Source organism: Brachionichthys hirsutus, chromosome 14 (genome assembly GCF_040956055.1).
Source record: "Brachionichthys hirsutus isolate HB-005 chromosome 14, CSIRO-AGI_Bhir_v1, whole genome shotgun sequence".
Classification (NCBI taxonomy): Eukaryota; Metazoa; Chordata; class Actinopteri; order Lophiiformes; family Brachionichthyidae; genus Brachionichthys; species Brachionichthys hirsutus.
Window position 1 is genome coordinate 7,797,754 of NC_090910.1, and position 16,610 is coordinate 7,814,363.

The following is a 16,610-nucleotide window of genomic DNA, read 5'->3' on the forward strand; positions in this document are numbered from 1 at the left end:
CACACACACACACACACACACACACACAATATTTTGCTGGTAGTCAAAACAAAATTAGCATTGGTTTGTTATTGCTTGTTAGCTCATTCATGATCAATGTGTTCACCATGTCTGAGGAGAGGGAAATGTTTTATCTGCCACCTTTGAGTTTCTGGAGGATTAGTGTGTGAAACATCAGAGTAATACTTTAATATTCGGCATCAGGGAGGAGATGCTGCTGGCGGGAAGACATCCATACTGTCGCTGAGCATCCTTTTAAGGTGTTGTAAAAACGTATGTGGGGAAGAAATGTGCTTTTAAATATCATTATTTATTATAATTGAGATCAATAGAAAGTCTGTGGGGAATAAATAAGGGGAATGTGAGCAGGAAAGAAAAAAACAACATTAGCTGCTCGCACAATTTCAAAGAATGGATGGAAAAATCAAACTAAGAAATGGCACAAGTCAGTCAGTTCTAGTTTAGATTGCATTTAAGAAATGCTTGCAAAGTTTTTTATTCTGCGAAATTAACATTTAAGCAGCAAACATACAAACAGGGTGGTAACATGACGTCTTTGGTGAAGTTCAGAATAACTTTTGCTCGTTTCGTTTCAATATATTGCTTCACCTAAAAGAAAAAGTTGGCTTGTGCAATAGCGCCCCCCAGTGTTAAATAATTAGTGTGACAGGATGAAAGACTGAACACACAAGTAAAATATAGTACTGTACAACAATAACAACAACAATAGTAATAACAATAAATATTTGTGTGTAACTAACAATGTCTATAACAAACATTTTAATAAATAAAGCAAATAAATCTGTTTTATATGAAACATTGTCATTTCTTCTTTGAGAAAACAATAAGAAAAGAACAAAGAAGAAAAAGAAAAAGAAAAATAATTAGAGGTAGACCTAATTAATGAATGCACTTAATAACTTTTATCAGGGATGATAATGGATTTATTTTCTCTTTTCTTGGTTTAATATTCAGAATTGTTTTACCCCCCAAAAGCAGACTTGAAAAAAGCCTCAAAATGATCTTGATTTATTTTATTTATTTTCTTAGCAAGGTTGTAAACATTTCTTTATCCTAATTGTGGTCTCTGCTACATTTCCCGAGCTGTCCACTTCGTCTGCTTCCGGAACTGGGTCTCTGGGATGCAGTAGGAGGTAATACAGCACTAGAAACACCAGCCCCACCCCCAAACACCCAAAGATTAAACCACCCAATGCCAGCAGAGTCCTGGTTGTCAGCAGATCTGGCTTCAGAAAAAAGAGCAATAAAGGAGCCGAAATGTTTATACAAGAATACAATGAGTAGTAGACGATCATGGCTGATCTGGTGTCCTGTCCCTTGACATTGAAAAAGGTGAACGTGAGGATGAATCCAATCACTGCTCGGTACAGAAACTCAAGGCCTCTGGATGAGCAGAAGTTTGTGTGGAGCAAGTGGGCCCAGGTTGTACCCAGCAGCCAGAGGATAGTGAGGGCTACTGTGCTGTAGGTGCTCAGGATGAGGAAGAGGGAGTAGCTGAGGACGTGGCTGGTGATGGTGCATATTTTATAGAGGAGGTAGATTGCGGTGGGGAGGCCAGAAGGCATGCTCTTGGTATTGGGGAGGGACCTGCGCAGCCAGCGGCGATACTCCACCAGAGCCCAAGCGAGTTTAAACACGGAAAACGCCATCGAAGCGTCTGAAAGAAAAAGACAGGTGGTACAAATAAAGACAGGCCAAAGCGACAGCAAATGACCTTCTTCTGCATTCACTCACATTGCATGACTGAACAGGTTTCATGGCCGAGCACTATGTACAGTTGTAGAAGCAGCTGGGGAGCACTTTCCGTGAAAGACTCGAAGAGCTTGAGCATGCTCAGATCAGTCGCCAAGCAAAACAAGTTGTGATGGACTTTCCTGTCCTCTTCTGCGCAGGGATTTCCTGTCGTCCAAACCACGGGAAAGCCTTGCTTTAGTAGCTGATAATACCTAGAGCCATGTGGAAAACAGTGAAAAACAAAGTCCGGCATCAGTTACGCGTTCATTTATTTTTGCTGCTGCATAAAAGGAAAAAAAAACATTTCCATAAATTAAAGTCAAAATGTGGTTGATCCAGTTTTTTAGCAGACGCTCTTTAGTAAATATGACTTTGCAAATATACTATATCCGTCTTCAGCTGCAACGCATTCCTGAAGTTCATTATCAGTGTTCAATTCCATACCTGGTAAAGATGCCCATGCAAAAAAAGTGCCAGACAATAAGTCCACCTTTGGACATGCCTGAGATAGTTTGTGTTCCCTCGGGAGTGATCTGAATATCATTCAAGTCGTCCCTGTACCAGGCGTGGCTGAACACCTGCGTCACCAGCAGCCCGACCAGAACGAAACCGAGAGTCAGTCCGGTCCACACAAAATGTTTCTCTCGAAAATATTTCAGCGCCAGTCCAACGTCTGTGCAGATGTCCACCACATACAACAGGAGTCCAGCGACGGCTAAGAGCCATCGCACTTTAGTGTACTGAAAGTCTGAGTGAAGCATTTTGATGGAAATTTCAGTTTTCACAGAGTTCAATTCATAGTTGGGGCTTTTTTGAAGGTTCTGAAGGAAAGCTGCACGTGCTGGAGGCCAGCAGCTCAGATGGCATTTTGTTCAGTCTGAAAAACAATGACAAACAAAAGAATCACTCCCATCACGCAAACACGCAAAAGATCATGTGCATATTTATCACAATGTAAAATCAGATGATTGCATAAGAGGGGTGAGGTCTCCCAACACAACGTGACTGCTGTCAGCTGTACCAGTCACCTGCTCTTTGGTCTTTATCGTAGGCGTTTTATGGAGTCATGCTAATTAGCGTACATAAAATCGCTATCAGAAAATAATCTATGTTGCTTATTAGTAGAAATGACAAAATGATGCGTATAAAATATTCTTCTGACACGTCTCAAAAATGAGTATTTGAAAAGATTACAGACATTTTCTTACATTAATGAAATTGGTTATATTTCTAATCTATTTAATGAGGTACTGTTTTAATAAACATTAGTGACAAAAAAATATTTTAAAGGACAATAAATTCAAGACAGCAAAATGGCAGTGATGTTCTCTTTAATAACTCATTCATTCATTCATTCATCATTTTATTTTTTTATTCAACGCTTTTTCCACTTTGTCCATAAAGATCAAGGATCACAGCTAAAGTTAGATGCACACACAACAAATCAGAGCAAAACAAGTGTCTGTTTGTTTTTAAGTGAACTTACCTAGCAGGCTTTTTCCCCCCATGGTAGAAGCTGTACTGTCCTCAGAAGCAATCACTTCTGCATGTGGGAGCGCTCTGTCTGTCCGTCTCTCTGGAACACATGACAAGCTCCACCTCAAGCCGGAAACAATGTGATTACATAATCAGCCCTGCACTTGCATTCTTGTATGTTGTGTGAGAGCATGTCATCTGTAAAATAGTCTACACCACGTTCTTAGTCAAATCAGCCATCCTGTAGTGAAGTGTTGAGGAATCTCCCGGGAATATTCTGTCATTTGGAATGCAGAAAGGAGTTATTCACACAACTGACTCAGACTCAATTAAATGGCTCACAGGGTTTTTAAAGCTCCAGACATTTTGGTTTGATAGTTTATGGTTAATGTAAGCTAATATTGACAAATTGTAGGTACATATTGCTCTGTATTGATATGCGGATTCTATAACTCTTGTATACGTTCTAAAAATAGATAGCATAACATCACGGTCCTTAAAAACTGCACCAAAGAAAAATATATGGGAAAAAGTAAAAAATATTAAACAGTGCTGTGTCACTGTCATGATTCAGAATTTTTTTATTTGAATTTTCTTTATTGTTACGGTTTAGGGACAAGATTTTGCCTTCCAACGTCATAAATAATGCCAAGAAATACAAAAATTGACAGGTCCAGAATGTTTTACTTAAGGGCTCAAATAAAATCTGCTACTTTGAGATATAACAAAACAAAAACAAAATAATTTAATCGAAACTGTGTTGATTAAATCAGGTGTGAAATCTCACATATCTTAAATAATTTTGAAATAAAGTCTGTAGAAAACTGGGAAACAGTAAACATAGGCTGTGGCCTGCGTTAATACTCCACACCACTAGGTGGCGACAAACCTTCAGCTGCCTCTCTCTGTCCGTGAAGAGTCTCGTTGGTCTCCCGGTGGACGCCTCCCACTCGCAGAAAGAGTGACACGCCATTCAATTCCTGCCCTGGCCCTTTGCGTGTTGCAGCATTGAGGACCTCGCGCAGAAGGAGGATAATAATAATAATAATAATAATAATATCGCCTCCATCTTCCCTGCGTGAAGCAAAAGTTGGGCCTGACCGCATCAACATGGGGATACGGAAAAAGACGAGCAAGAATCCACCGGTGCTGAGCCATGAGTTTGTCATCCAGAACCACGCAGACATAGTTTCCTGTGTTGCTATGGTGTTCGTTCTCGGGCTGATGTTTGAAGTAAGTCCCGTCCGCATGTTGAACGTGTTAGTTCGGGTTAGGACCCGGGATGCTCGTACTCCCGGTCCGGTTCTCTTGGAATCTACCGTGCCTGTTTGATCCATCGACTTTCCACCGTCATCGAAACTTTTATGTCGACGACGTCCTGTTTGTTTGTTTTTGTTTTTTTATTCCAAGTAGTCCTGAACTCATTCAATTCACCTTTAAATTATTTTCAGGAAGAAAAAAAAAAACTATTTTTATGGGTCCAGTTTTCATGTGAAACTGGTCATTTAAACCTGTCAAAAAAAAAAAAAAGGCCGAAATTTGTGCTTTAAATACGATTTTATTTTTATTTTGTTTAACGTTTTCGACGACCTTATCTAATCGCGCAGCAGCCTCACAACAATGCACCGACGCCGTCACAACGTTGTGCAACGCCGTGGGGCTCAGCGTGGATGTGTTACGTGGCACGACGGAGAGCGGCTGTCACCGGAGAAACCCGCTTGCGCACAACTTCAAAGTTGTTGTTGTTGTTTTTTTGTTGTTTGTTGTTGTTGTTTAGCGGCGTTCGGGACTGGATTCGACGCTCAAACCACACGAGCTTCGTATCATCTGCGCAACTTCCACCGATGCGTTTGCTTGATTTCGAACATGTTTGATTTAGGAGTAAAAGCGGCGCCATTGATATCGACTGCTCGATCGTTTCGACCACTTCCTGTTTTGAGTTACAAAATAAAATGCACGCGTTTGATTTTGTTGAATCCGAATTGAAACGTTTCCCCCGTTTCAAAACGATGCTATGAATGTAAACTTAACCCACCTGTGCTATTTTATTTCAATGCCATGTCCACGTAGTTCTTTCTTCTTCTTCTTTTGTCAAGGAGGAATGAGAACTTCCATGTATTTGCTGCTCCTTCAACACGTTTGCACATCTGGATGTTTACTTTCCTACCACAGATGTGACTGTTAATCTATAATCTTTTAAAGAATTGATCCAGAGTACTTTATCACATTTTCTTTTCTTAAAATGTTTTTAATATTGTGTCAATGTTTTTCCTCGTTGTATTTTAACATAAAAGTGTATTGATCTTAAGTAATCTTTGATTTGTAAAACAGGATTATTTGCATGTGAGTGTACATTATTTAATTTTTTTTTAATCTTTAGATCACCTCCAAGTTTGCAGTGTTATTCATTACCGTCCAGTACAACGTCACAATCTCAACAAATGGTAAGATTGAATTTGCTGGAGTCGTTATGGGAACGGCTGATGAGTGAATGTGTTCTAAAGAATCCTGGATTTTATGATCTGCCTGGATGGAAGCCCCTCATTTGGATTCTTGCGTGCCCTGACTCAAATCCATTTGAGAGTGCCACTTTAATTTACTGATTTATAAAAACTCTCTTGTGGTAAGGTTGCTCTTGGTGAATTTGGGCTACGGTGTAATATCGGTCTCTCAGATCGCGTCCTGCTCACTTCAACGTTAACCGTTTCTTTGCCAACTTTCCATGCTGCTGTAGGAATGTTCGGCCTCAGCCTGTTGTGTGCTGGCTGGAGGTTTGTCAGCTGGTTCCATTTCTTATCTCAGACACTGACCAGCTCTGTAACTCATTTACAGCTTGTATCAAATTAAACAAAGAAACCCTGGCACCTAAAAAAAAAAAAAAAACTGGTAAAGATATCCTAACTTTTCTTTATCCATGCTTACATATAGTATTAGATTGATTACGTCATGCGGTTCTGCCCTCGGCCCCTCAAGATGTACTCAGATTAAATTGAGATGTAATAATAAATGCTTTTTTTTTTATTCCTTTTTTTTTTTTTGTGGCAATTGTGTGTGTCTTGTGTCTGTGCTGCACAAGGCCCAGAGGAGACTGCGGTGAACCACTTCCACCACGGCATCAAGGACTTGGCCACTGTCTTCTTCTACATGCTGGTCGCCATCATCATGCACGCCATCATGCAGGAGTATGTGCTGGATGTAAGTGAGACGAGCGCGAGCGCCCAGATTTTAGACGGTGAGGAACGGAAACGAAACAAAAACAAGTCCACTGTTCTTCCTCTTTGCAGAAAATCAACAGGAAGAAGCACTTCTCCAAAACAAAGCACAGCAAGTTCAATGAGTCGGGCCAGCTCAGCGCCTTCTACCTGTTCTCCTTCGGCTGGGGCGTCAGCATCCTGCTTTCTGTACGTACAAGCAGAGGAGCGCTTCGGATTTGCGCTTTTACAGACCCAAATATTAGTCAGAATTTCAATTCTAAAATGCTTCTTTATTCTCAGGAGAAGTTTTTCTCCAACCCCGTTGCCCTGTGGGAAGGTTATCCCCATTCGCTGATGCCGTAAGTCCAATTTTTCGTTCTTCTATTTTGTGTGATTGAATGCTTATTTTTTATCATTTGATTCTTCTAATATAATTTCCTCTCGTTTTCAGATTCCAGATGAAATTCTACTTCATTTGTCAGATGGGCTACTGGCTGCATGCACTCCCAGAGATGTATTTTCAAAAGACAAAGAAGGTGTGTGTGTGTGTGTGTGTGTGTGTGTGTTGTAGGCGTGCTTTGTTTTTGAATGCTGAGCCTATATCCTGTTTAACTTCCCCAGTTCTAACGCATTGTTTCAAAGGAGCATTCTGTCCTTACTGAAATTGAACATGGCGGCATGCTGCTGTAAATATTTCCCCCACATTCGCCCTCCCATCCTTTGTGTTTACCGTTTAGGAGGACATTCCGCGCCAGCTCGTGTACATCGCCCTGTACCTGGTCCACATCGCAGGTGCCTACATAGTGAAGTAAGAGCTGCCACTTAACGCCTAAACTTATGTGTGTGATAACCCCCCCCCCCCCCCCCATTAACTCCTGCAATGAGGACTCGTGTGTCTCCTCGTGTGTTACAGTTTGAACCGCCTGGGTCTGGTCCTTCTTGTGTTGCATTACTTTGTCGAGTTCCTGTTCCACGTTTCCCGCCTGATCTACTTTAGCAACGAGAACAGACAGACAGGGTGAGTTCTCCTTTTGAACTGTAAATATTTCAGTTTTTTATTGTGTTTTTTAAGCACCTCAGGTGAGAAGTATAAGATGTGGTTTCCAAGTCCGTCCTCTTGTCTTCCAGTTTCACCATATGGGCAGTCCTGTTCGTCCTTGCGCGGCTGCTCACGCTGTCCCTGTCTGTCCTCACCGTGGGCTTTGGCCTCTCCACAGCAGAGAACCAAGGCTTTGACTTGGCTGCAGGAAACTTTAACATTCTTTTTGTCAGGTACGCATATCTGGGAGGGACGTCTTGTGAAATTCTAGTAATAATTTTAACAGGACTTGTGTACTTTTTTCACGTCTGACGGTGCCAACTTTGTTAGGATGTTCTCCTCTTTTTTTATCCCATGGTACAGCAGTTGCTATTTGCTGCACTGGAGTTTAATTTATCATGGGGGTTTATCATGGGGGTGGATCTGACTCTTTCCTTCCTCTATCAGGATAACTGTCCTGGCTGCCATCTGCCTCACTCAAGCCTTCATGATGTGGAAATTCATCAACTTTCAACTGCGTCGATGGAGAGAGCATGCCCAAGCTCAGACCCTGAAAAAGAAACAAGTTCCCACCAAGAGCAAATCAAAGAAAGACAAGGGTGAGAAAGGAGCAGGGGGTTGTCCGTCTGCAGAGTGCTGGTCCGTTAGCTCAAACAGTGCAATGTATGTTAAAGCTCCCTCCGTTTCACCCAAGAAGGCAACTGGAATTAGAAGCAAAAGATTAAGCAATAAGAGTCAGAATATTAAATGCATGTTATATGTGGAAAAGTAACCGATTTGGATGTGTCCCTTTTTTTTTCTAGCCAATGGCGTAAACGGAGTGAGCTCACACAGCGCCGATGCACCAAGAGCAAGAAAAGAGAAGTCGTCATGAACACATTCTCTTCCCGATCCCCTTCTACCCACCTCCCCAACATTTCCTCCGACACATCCATGCTTTTTCAGGTCACACACACACACACACACACAACTGACCTCCCAGCTGGACGTCCAGGGCCGGAATGCATTTGGCTTTATGCATCAGTCAAAACCGTAAGCCTCTGTTTAGGAATAAGGTTTTCTGCTGTACCATCTTCAATGAAACAGAGATTAAATTCAGAATAAAGTATGAAAAACGACCTTATTTAAGAAGTGCCTATTGATACATATTGTTTTGAACAGGGGGTGTAATTTTTTTCATTTCAGGAACGATGACTTCAGTGTTGAATGTTTCTCCCAACTTATTTGATTGCACGATTTTTCCTAAATGCTGTATATTCCAGCTCGTTTTTGGAACTTCTTTCCCTCCGTTTTTCATCAACAGCTTGCATCCCTCTTTTAAGTATTTTTTTTTTGTAAACAGACTAGTAATTTCAATTACAGTTCTTTTTTTCTTCTTCCATGAGGCCATTCAAGCCTCGTCATTGATTCGGACTCGTATCTTATCAAAATGAATGGCATGTTAAAGTTTTAACACTCGTGGACAGAAAAAGCAAACATCACCCTGTAATTCCAGTCGCAGTTCAGCATTGGGTAGAACTGACCTGACGTAGCATTTTGATTTCTGGAGCTCAGAGTAGCTTCGTAAACACAATATAGAATGTTTCTTGCATTGACGTCAGATTTTAGTGCTTTTAGAAAGAACTTGATAAGCGATCAAGCGAAAACATCCCTTTGCTGAGCTGCACAGTCCCTCTTCGTTTGATGTTCAAATGGAACGGCTTTACTGTGTTCATTTGCTCTTGCGTTTTTGCTTATTACGAGCATCTGCAAAGGTTTTTGCTGCAAATCCACGGGATGGGAATGGAAACCATTTTTTTGCTCCAATCCACTATTGACTGTGCCAAGTGAGCCTGACTGTTGATATAAGCCTTTTTACTTACATGCCATAAAATGCATCCACACAGCTACAGAGAGCAGGGAGCTATAGTGCACAAATTAATCGCCAAGGAAACGCTGGCCTGTTCTTGAAAAGCGAAATCCATCCACTATTATTAGGAATGCAGTAAGTGAGTCATGGTTGTTTCTGGCGGTAGATCAGCAGCGATCGTGGTTTTCTCAATTTGTCCGGGTGGCCTTTCTGTCCTAGAAGAAAATAAATGTTTTGTTATAAAAGAAGCTGTCGGAGTTATTTTATCGTAAGGAGAGGGTTTTACTTTATGTAACCCTATCGCATACATTTTATCCCATATTGTTTTGAGTAATGAACAAAATACTAAATGGGGGGGGTTGAGTTACAATAGAGGTTTAGTGATTAAACCTCATGCAAAAACATGGGGTAGGGGAGTTGTTTTAGTGTTACGATGTAAACCGGCCGAGCTCACAACACTCAGAACAAGTAAAAAGTTATGTTCATTTTCCAGTGTGCAGCAGGACAAATTGAGTAATTTGGTTAAAATCAAACCATTTAATTCACTGGTAAAAGTGTTTACCAGTGACATTTCCTAACGTCCCTCATAAAAGACACTGCAAACCTTCAGTGACTTGTGAGGCAGTAGAGCCACAGGAAAATGGCTCCAGCAGCAACAAATCTTCTCGATAACCTGTGGAAGTTTAGGGGCGCTCTTCAGCAGAGCAACGAAACGAGACTGGGACGTCTTACGCCCGTCAGCCTTTACTGTAGGCCTGGAGGAGGAAGAATTAAAGATGTGCTGACGAGAAAAAGGACAATGGCATGGGGCATATCTTCAGAAGTCCTAGTTCAATCCAGAATGGCTGACACACTCACTCAAATTAATCCCAGAGAAAGTCTTTTGATATAATCTGATAAAGGTGGTTGCTGCACTTTGAACCCAGGTATATTACATAACTGGAGGTCTGCCCGTGAGGAATGCGCTAAGATTCCTCAGAAACTCTACCAGAAGCAGCAGAGAAGCTCGTCTTTGAAGGTTTGATGCATTTTGAGACAGTAAAAAGTGAGGAAAAAATCTTTAGAGCGATTCTGCCTTTAGAAGAAACCACCCTGTTGCCATGCAACCTACTCGCCGGCCGCTAGGTGGCGATGTCTGACAGGATTCACTTGAAAGAAAACGCCTGCCTTGGATAGTTGACCGCAGTAAAAACAAAGATTGCATTCTGTAACTGGGACACGCTCATTTGTGATGCATGTAGAGCCTTGTAATGTTTTGCAGATTGTTTCGGTAAAACCAGACAGTTTAGTGAAATAGTAAAAAAAAAATGAAATGACACGTTGAAAATAATGAGCGCGTCTGCCACAGATGAATAAATTATCATCCCGTTGATAGTGTGTGGAACGAGGCTATCCCTAAACGGAACAACTGGCTCTGATGAAGGGGGAACACAAGATTGGGCTTACTGTGCTTTTTCTGTTTAGGGCGCAGCGTGGCCATCACTTTATAAGGTTCCCGTAAATGTTAGATGGCGTAAAAGACTTATTTTCCACCTTTTAATTGAACCGCGGCCATAATATAAAGCAACATTAAAAAAAAATAAAAAAAATAAAAAACCAGGTCCGAAATTCATGAAACGACAGCGCTTCAAGTAACTGTGAGTTAGTGGTTGTCCCGATTTATCATCTTCAAAGTACCGCGCCGCCAAAACAGGTAAAAAAAAAAAATCACCGTGACTTTGCTTTGCGACCCCCCCACACCCCCCCCCCGGTGGTAAACTGAGAAGGTTCTGCTGGAGCCCCGTGATGATGTGGTTTGGTGTGGGGGAGGATAGCAGCTACCAGCCAGATAAACACTCAGCAGTGGGTTTTTGCACAGCGGGAGTAACATGGCGGCACAGTTAGCCAGCAGAAATGTTGTTTCACTACCGCGAAGGTCAGACGCAGCTCTGACAAACGGAATTTAACAGCGAGGACACACAGCCGACAGTCTTGATTCGTAAGTAGCCCGTATTTGTTCTGCTGCACATTGTTGAGAACGGGGGGGGGGGGGACCTTGTTGTGAAATCAATGATCCAACGCGGGGTCTTCAATCTCGGTTCGTGCGTGTTCCGTCTGGCACGGGCTCTCGCTTCGGCGTTAGCTTATTAGCAAGCGTTAGCTTCTTGCTAAGCCCGTAACAGTGTTAAGTGTTTCTGCAACGCAAACTCAATTAGACAGCGATTTAGCACCGCGGTTATTGCGAACGTTTGTCAGCCTTTTTATTTTATTTATTTCGCGTGGCTATGGTGGAATAATTACGTGACGTAATTGTGGGGGGGAATGGCGTGTAAAATACTTTGTCATTGTTTTTTTTTTTTTTTTGTAGTTTCTTTTCCCCTGACCGCGCATACAACACCGGACGAAGTTCGTCAGTACAGGAGGGTCGTCGTTAGCATGCTAGTTGCTGTTTAGCTACAGGCTAGTCGGGATGGTTGGTTTGTAAAGACAGTAGTTTGAGCGGGTGGTGAAGTTAACCTCGTTAACGTGGTGTTAACCATTCACCCATACTAGTTGATTCACACGTTACCTGTCTTAAATTGACTGAATCGACGCGGTTCGTGTAGCCGGAACCATTCTGGCTGAACGGAACCATTCTGGCTCGACTTGTTTCTCGTTCTGAATATGACGCTGCTACGTGTTGACGACGTGCAGCGCTAATGTGCGCCCGAGCGAGCAAGCTGTAAAGTGAACACCAAAAGCATCAAAATAAATAAATAAAGAGCTTCAAACATTTAATTTATTCAGATATTTCTCAGGGACCTGAGCTACTCGTCAGAAAACACACTCGAGATTGGAAAGAGGATTAATCTGTTGTGTTCACACACACACAATCTAGTTGTTGCACTACTTAACAACAACAAAAACTTTAGAATAAAATTTTATGTCATTACGTGGCGACCCATTTCCTATTTGTGGAGATTTAATAGACAATGGACTCTTTAATTGAAAACCCGGTAGGCGCTTGTGGACTTTTTTTTGGGGGGGTGTGCTTGTTTTGAGGAGCTCCTTTTAAGGGCTCTCCTGCTTCGCACGTTCAAGATGATCCAGGCGGGACAGTTTGCGCAGTTTCAATCATTGCCAGCGCTCCTCTGTCGCAGGAGGAACATCCCGCGCAACCAGTTGAGCAGTTTCTGTTACGTCACGCTGCCCACCTGATGTTCGTCAGGGTGACGTCACAGCGTCTGTGCAAGTGTGATGGGATTTCAACTCGGTCTCTAAGAGGCAGGGCGGGCATACGCAAGAACGCCACTTCTTCTTTCATTTGGAGCATGTGGTTTTATATTAAAGCCGCTGATGACAGTGTTTCACCACATATGACAAGAATGCCGTCCTCAGATCCAGCTGAGTCTTGTCCATCATGTGTTTTTGTTGTTGTTGTTGTTTTTAGATCAAAGCATACTAGTGCAGACGGTTCTACGACACTTAAACTAGTCCAGAACGTTTTTTTTTTTTTTTTTTTAGAATTACGACAGTTTAGGAATTCATTCAAGTGTGCATGTAAGTATGTGACTGTTTACACAAGGATAGCTGGCTTGGGGGGGGGGGGGTTCTCACTGCTGTGTCAGTTTGCGCGATGGTTGCGACTGCCTGGACTCTGCATCTGCAGCAACAGGTGTGTGACAGTTATGCCAGGCTTGTCACAGGGTTCGGAAACCATCTCATCAGTTCCTGCCCTTGATCCGTAGACATTTTCCTTTTCAGCAGGCAAATTTCTCAAACCTTCTGTAATCGCTAAACCTTTGCCGTGTGATAGGGGTTCGAAGTTGCATCACATGAGAGAGATGCAGTAATCGTCTGACCCTTGCTCTGTAGCATGCCCTGCCAACTCTTGGGTAGCTGTCTGTTACGGTTTGCTCAACATGGTAGTTGAGTAATTAGTTGTTTGTAGCAGCAGTTTAATTGATTTTCAAAAGCTAATATAACAAGGTTGATTTGAAACATAAAAAGCTGTCATCACCTCTCCAGACGCACAAAAAACACCCCTTCCATCGCACACCACGAAAAGGTACTAGAAGTCTCGAGCTGATCTAACTAACCTAGATTGAAGTGTATTGAGTTTGGGTTTTTTCTCAGTAATCGCTTCCACCTAGTTTATTTTTTGAGCGGCATCACCATGTTGGAAATTAAATAGTTTTTGTATCGATGCCACACAGACCGCTTTGTATTCTATACAGACATTTCATGATTTGCATGATAGGCTACGTTAAACTTTGAAAACAGGGGTTGGTTTAAGAAGTTAAAATTCTCCCCAAAAATGTTTGGTATCTGTCTAAGTCTAGTAAAATGTGGAGAAAATTCAAAATGAGGGATTTTTAAACTTTATTTTATTAATTTCTTCAGGCAACGGGGGGGCTGCAGTAAGTTTGTTTGAATTGAAGTCTATTTTAATTGAATATTAAGACCGAAATCAGAAGTTTAATCTAGTTACGCGTCATGCAATAGTAAAAGTACAAACAGAAGAGAATAAGATTTGCCTTGAATGAACGACTCATTTTTTTTCCTTAACCCAAATTTGTCTTCCTCACGAACACGCAGACGTTGGAGTGGATGCCGAAATCAGACGAGGTCCGCAGGTGATTCTGGATCTTTCAGCTTATTTTAACCACCAAAACGGTTTCAGGCTTGCAAGCAAAGCCCACCTTCAAGTCATAATCAGTGTTGGTGGAATTTCTAACGGCTCACTCCTCGGCTATTTTTAAAGCCGAGTTGATTAGTCAGTTCAGATCTGCAACGATTTAGTAAATTCTCTCAACTTTGGGGAAATTTGAGACCTTTCTACTTGCAGATTGCAGTTTGTAATATTAATAGGGTAATTTAAAAACATCAACAGAATGAAAGGGGGGGGGGGGGGGTATTTCCACAATTTCTGGGCTTCTTTATTTGAAAGTAGGCATCATTGTGAACTGTAATTTCTTGAAAACCTCATGATGAAACGCAGAAGGGTTAAATAGAGAGCCGGGAGCAATCCATTACTTTTAGGAGCAGATCTGAATCGAGGAGTTGGATGCACGACTTATTTTTCGCTTTCATGAATGGGACTCGTTTGTGCGTTGCCTTCTGCTTTCCAGCTGGTGAGAAATCGAGAGCGAAAGAATAGAAGGAGCAGTGTTGGTGATAATAAAGCAGAAAATCAGAGGAACGAAGAGATATTTACTGATTATTTTAAGGTTCTTGAGTACAATTTAACCGGGTACCTGAACTCTGCAGGAAGGTGCCACATCCTTGGATTTTGTAAGATCGCTGATGAAGCTCTGCACAAACCTCCAGCAGCAGAGCCATCCATGATGGAGACTGTGATGTAGCACGCATTCTGTTTACAGCCTGGAGTCCAGCCTCCGATTCTTTGCTCCTCATTTCCAACTGCTTAAAGTTGATTCATTTGACCCAGGCTTAAAAACGACGACCTCCTCTCTTAGCGTAGCCGACGCCGTGCCCATTCTGTTGCATTGAAAGAGGAGGCCTACAAGCATCCTGCAGAGTATTTTACAGTTCATTCGATATCTGTATGCTTCTCTCCATCCTCCCTCTCCTTTTGCAAAATGTATTAAATGACCATAAATGTTCTCCATCAAGCCGGGATAGTTTAGCTGTGTGATAAATCAGCTTTAGATGCAGCGCGTCTGACCACGTTGTATTATCCATCCATCATGTGTGTCGTGTAAGTTTCACTTTGTATTCTGACACGATGCGCCTCGTCTCACCCTGCTGTCTCTGCGTTTGTGCTGTCATGGAAACAACATTTGACGGGTGTCCTGGGTGGGCGTAAGGGATGAGCTGTGGGGGGGGGGGGGGGTGACCAGGTTTAAACAGCAGAGAGAGACTGGAGGGGTGGGGAGAGGAGAGGAGAGACGGCGCCGAAAAGCCGAGAGGGCTTTGACGTGGAAGAAGAGGCGCAGGAGTGCTCACTCGCTCACTCACTCACTCACTCACTCGCTCACTCACTCACTCACTCACTCACTCCTCCGCTTCGAGGCACGCTACTGTGCTAGTGAGCTGACCTCAAACCAGCCACACCGAGAGTAAGTCCCATCACGTTAGCGGCAGGCTGCTTATTACGCTGGTCCTGCGTGTTTCTCCACGAAGCACACTGCTCGTTGTTACGGACGACGGTACAGAGACATTGTGATGTCTTTGAACGTCACGGTCGTTGTGTTGCCGAGCGCGACTTGGCCCTTGGGTAGTTTGCAGCTCTAGCTTGCCTTCCTAGCATTTTTGGCTATCGAGGGTCCTGTCTGTGATGACAGGCCGTTAGAAAGCAAGCCTTCTAAGCGTAGCGGGGACGGTTGAGCGCCATCGCGCTACCGATTGCCCCCCCACGTGGACTCCAGGGGCTCCAAGGAGTTTGACGCTCGCAGCCAATCCAAGGATTTCTACAGTCCACACTCCTCCACTTATGTCGGTCGGCTACTGCAAAGTGCTATTGATCTTCCAAGCTAAATGATATTGTGGTGTCTAATGCTCATTGCTGAGGAGGTGCCCTTAGCTGGGTTGACTTTAACCGAGGAGGCGGCGGAGGTCTCGACTGTGACAAGTCTTCTGCAACCCCCCCCCCTCCTTTTTCATTTAGGAGCTGGATTTGCCTATTTAAAAAGCAGGTGTTTTAAAATTTGCACTTGCAAGATTCCTTATGGACAGACATAAAAACAACGTCCTCCTCAAGCGCAACGCGACGGCGCTGTCCCGCAAAGGCCCCTGGATTGTTCTTTTGAAGCACGAATCTGTGCGCTTTAGCTGCCTGCTTGTGGCATCGGGTGCTGGCATGTGGTTGGCGGAGCTCCCACTGCCTGGGGTGGAATCCTTGGCACCAAAAGAGGGAGAGAAAGCTTGGATTGAGCGAGCTGCCTGTTGGAGTCGGGTGGGTGGGCCCAAAAAAAAAAAATCCAATTAAAAGAACATTTGCCGTGCCTTTCTGAAACGGAGGTGAACGGCACCCGTCCGCCGCCGCAGAGGTAGCGCGGAACGGCGTGCAGAGCTGCAGCATTTCTCACTTGCTTGTCATAAAGCCAGAGGAATGTGGGGATTCAGTTTCTGCCTTTTCATTTCTGTACACATTGTGAGGGTCAAACTCTGACGAACATGATTTCTCTTTCCCTCTCACCCCCCCCCCCCCCCCCCCCTGCTGATTCAGCAGTGTTCCTTCAGTGTCCTACAACATGATTTTGCTTGCTTTATCACCGTTGTTTTCAGCAGACGGGGGAATCTTCTCAGCTGACTCGTGGTTTCCGCCCGTGCCCTGTTGTTTAGGAATCCTCCCAGTCGTTCTGACCGTATTAAA

At 43.1% G+C, this 16,610-nt stretch overlaps 2 protein-coding genes across 2 annotated transcripts; one reads left to right on the top strand and one right to left on the bottom strand.

The window, feature by feature from the left end:
• Window positions 1-1,046: 1,046 nt before the first annotated feature.
• On the bottom strand, window positions 1,047-2,516 carry xkr9 (XK, Kell blood group complex subunit-related family, member 9). Its single transcript, XM_068748230.1, has 3 exons — window positions 2,200-2,516; window positions 1,756-1,967; window positions 1,047-1,678 (listed from the first exon to the last, which is right to left on the bottom strand). The coding sequence occupies exons 1-3, from the start codon at window positions 2,514-2,516 to the stop codon at window positions 1,047-1,049; spliced, it is 1,161 nt and encodes a 386-aa protein (XP_068604331.1).
• A 1,812-nt stretch (window positions 2,517-4,328) lies between these two features.
• On the top strand, window positions 4,329-9,554 carry tram1 (translocation associated membrane protein 1). The gene is made up of 11 exons (XM_068747829.1): window positions 4,329-4,464; window positions 5,612-5,675; window positions 6,308-6,426; window positions 6,516-6,632; window positions 6,726-6,784; window positions 6,877-6,961; window positions 7,163-7,233; window positions 7,339-7,443; window positions 7,554-7,697; window positions 7,912-8,063; window positions 8,268-9,554. The coding sequence occupies exons 1-11, from the start codon at window positions 4,342-4,344 to the stop codon at window positions 8,336-8,338; spliced, it is 1,110 nt and encodes a 369-aa protein (XP_068603930.1). The 5' UTR covers window positions 4,329-4,341; the 3' UTR covers window positions 8,339-9,554.
• The last annotated feature ends 7,056 nt before the right edge of the window (window positions 9,555-16,610 follow it).

Bases quoted from the DNA above. Each gene is read 5' to 3' on its own strand.
- xkr9 (XM_068748230.1), bottom strand. From the start codon at position 2,516: ATGCTTCACTCAGACTTTCAGTACACTAAAGTGCGATGGCTCTTAGCC. The intron at 1,968-2,199 runs GTATGGAATTGA...ACATGGCTCTAG, and splicing joins TGCATGGGCATCTTTACCAG to GTATTATCAGCTACTAAAGC. The intron at 1,679-1,755 runs GTGAGTGAATGC...TTTTTCTTTCAG, and splicing joins AACCTGTTCAGTCATGCAAT to ACGCTTCGATGGCGTTTTCC.
- tram1 (XM_068747829.1), top strand. From the start codon at position 4,342: ATGGGGATACGGAAAAAGACGAGCAAGAATCCACCGGTGCTGAGCCAT. The intron at 5,676-6,307 runs GTAAGATTGAAT...GTGCTGCACAAG, and splicing joins CGTCACAATCTCAACAAATG to GCCCAGAGGAGACTGCGGTG. The intron at 6,962-7,162 runs GTGTGTGTGTGT...TTTACCGTTTAG, and splicing joins ATTTTCAAAAGACAAAGAAG to GAGGACATTCCGCGCCAGCT.